This window comes from Bison bison, unplaced genomic scaffold (genome assembly GCF_000754665.1).
Source record: "Bison bison bison isolate TAMUID 2011002044 unplaced genomic scaffold, Bison_UMD1.0 scf7180017864368, whole genome shotgun sequence".
NCBI lineage: Eukaryota > Metazoa > Chordata > Mammalia > Artiodactyla > Bovidae > Bison > Bison bison.
The window spans coordinates 1188442-1189989 of NW_011494940.1; the positions used below are offsets into that span (position 1 = coordinate 1188442).

General features: G+C 57.9%; 1 protein-coding gene across 2 annotated transcripts in view; it reads left to right on the top strand.

The window, feature by feature from the left end:
- Positions 1-1548, top strand: part of LTBP2 (latent transforming growth factor beta binding protein 2) — a 109696-nt gene that overhangs the window by 102074 nt on the left and 6074 nt on the right. For both annotated transcript variants that reach the window (XM_010855745.1, XM_010855744.1), the window contains exons 30-32: positions 1-93; positions 213-296; positions 1278-1406. In XM_010855745.1, the coding sequence (XP_010854047.1) occupies positions 1-93; positions 213-296; positions 1278-1406 (306 nt within the window). The remainder of the gene's footprint in view (positions 94-212; positions 297-1277; positions 1407-1548) is intronic.

The following is a 1548-nucleotide window of genomic DNA, read 5'->3' on the forward strand; positions in this document are numbered from 1 at the left end:
TTCTGGGCCGGAACACCACGCAGGCCGAGTGCTGCTGCACCCAGGGCACCGGCTGGGGAGATGCCTGTGACCTGTGCCCAGATGAGGACTCAGGTAAGGCCCCCAAGGGTCCCAGGTCCTCTCAGAGTCGGCTCTGCAGGGCGACACAAAACGAAGTAGGGGGTGGTGTGCAGAGTCTTTCTCTCTCTGAGCTTGGATGCCTCCCTGCACAGTCGAGTTCAGCGAGATCTGCCCTAGTGGGAAAGGCTACATCCCTGTGGAAGGAGCCTGGATGTTTGGACAGACCACGTACACAGGTAACCTCCCCAAGACCCTCTTCCCCAAACGCCACTCACCTCAGTGGGCCTGGCCTGGTCCCCCAGGAGGCCTCTGCATGCAGGCTTCGCCTCTCCGGTTGCTTCTAACCTTCCTGTCCCAAGGCTACAGATCTACAGATCTTTAGCTGGAAGTTCTGATCTGAGCTCCTCCTGGATTGTCCCGGCAACCCCACTTTGGTTTCTCTGCTCCCCACGAGGCTGAGTTCTCCAGGAACAAGCTATGATGCCTTGACTAACCCACTCCCAGGGCACAGGGACAGAGGCCAGAGGCAGCTGCTGATCTCCCTGGCCCCACTTACAGAGCCAGAAACTTTGGGGAACTCATCCTCAGAAAGGGTGGTTTGGGTATGGACTTATACCTGAAACTGGAAAAGGAAACCGCAGAAACGGAAATGGTTCTCCTTGAGTGCTTATTATGTGCCAAGCACTACCTCACATGTATTAGCATCTCAACCCTCATAACAACTCTACAAGGTTAAGGAGTAGGAGCCACATTTTCTAGGTAGGGAACTGAAGCAAGGGACAACCTAAGCAATTGGCCCAATGTCACCTGCCCCATCAAGTGGCAAGGCTGGGATTTGGCCCCAGTCAGTCTGGCTTTTGGAGAAGGCAATGGCACCCCACTCCAGTACTCTTGCCTGGAAAATCCCATGGACGGAGGAGCCTGGTAGGCTGCAGTCCATGGGGTTGCTAAGAGTCAGACACGACTGAGCGACTTCACTTTCACTTTTCACTTTCATGCATTGGAGAAGGAAATGGCAACCCACTCCAGTATTCTTGCCTGGAGAATCCCAGGGACAGGGGAGCCTGGTGGGCTGCCATCTATGGGGTCGCACAGAGTCGGACACGACTGAAGCGACTTAGCAGCAGCAGCAACAGTCTAGCTTTGGAGCCCCTAGATCTAAGAACTGCCTCATCCCGCGTCTCGCCTTGCCCTCACTCAGCTCTGCCCTCCCACAGATGCCGACGAGTGTGTGATGTTCGGGCCCGGGCTCTGCCAGAACGGCCGGTGTCTCAACACAGTGCCTGGCTACATCTGCCTGTGCAACCCTGGCTACCACTACAATGCCGCCCGCAGGAAGTGTGAGGGTGAGGATGCCCGCCACCCCTCCCCACCCCGGGGCCCACAGCTGAATGCTCCCCCACCCCCCTGCCAGGCAGCCCATTTCTGGCTGGAAGTGTCCCCCTTCCCCAGGGAGGACGCCCGCTGCAGCGGGGGGCGGGGGGGGGG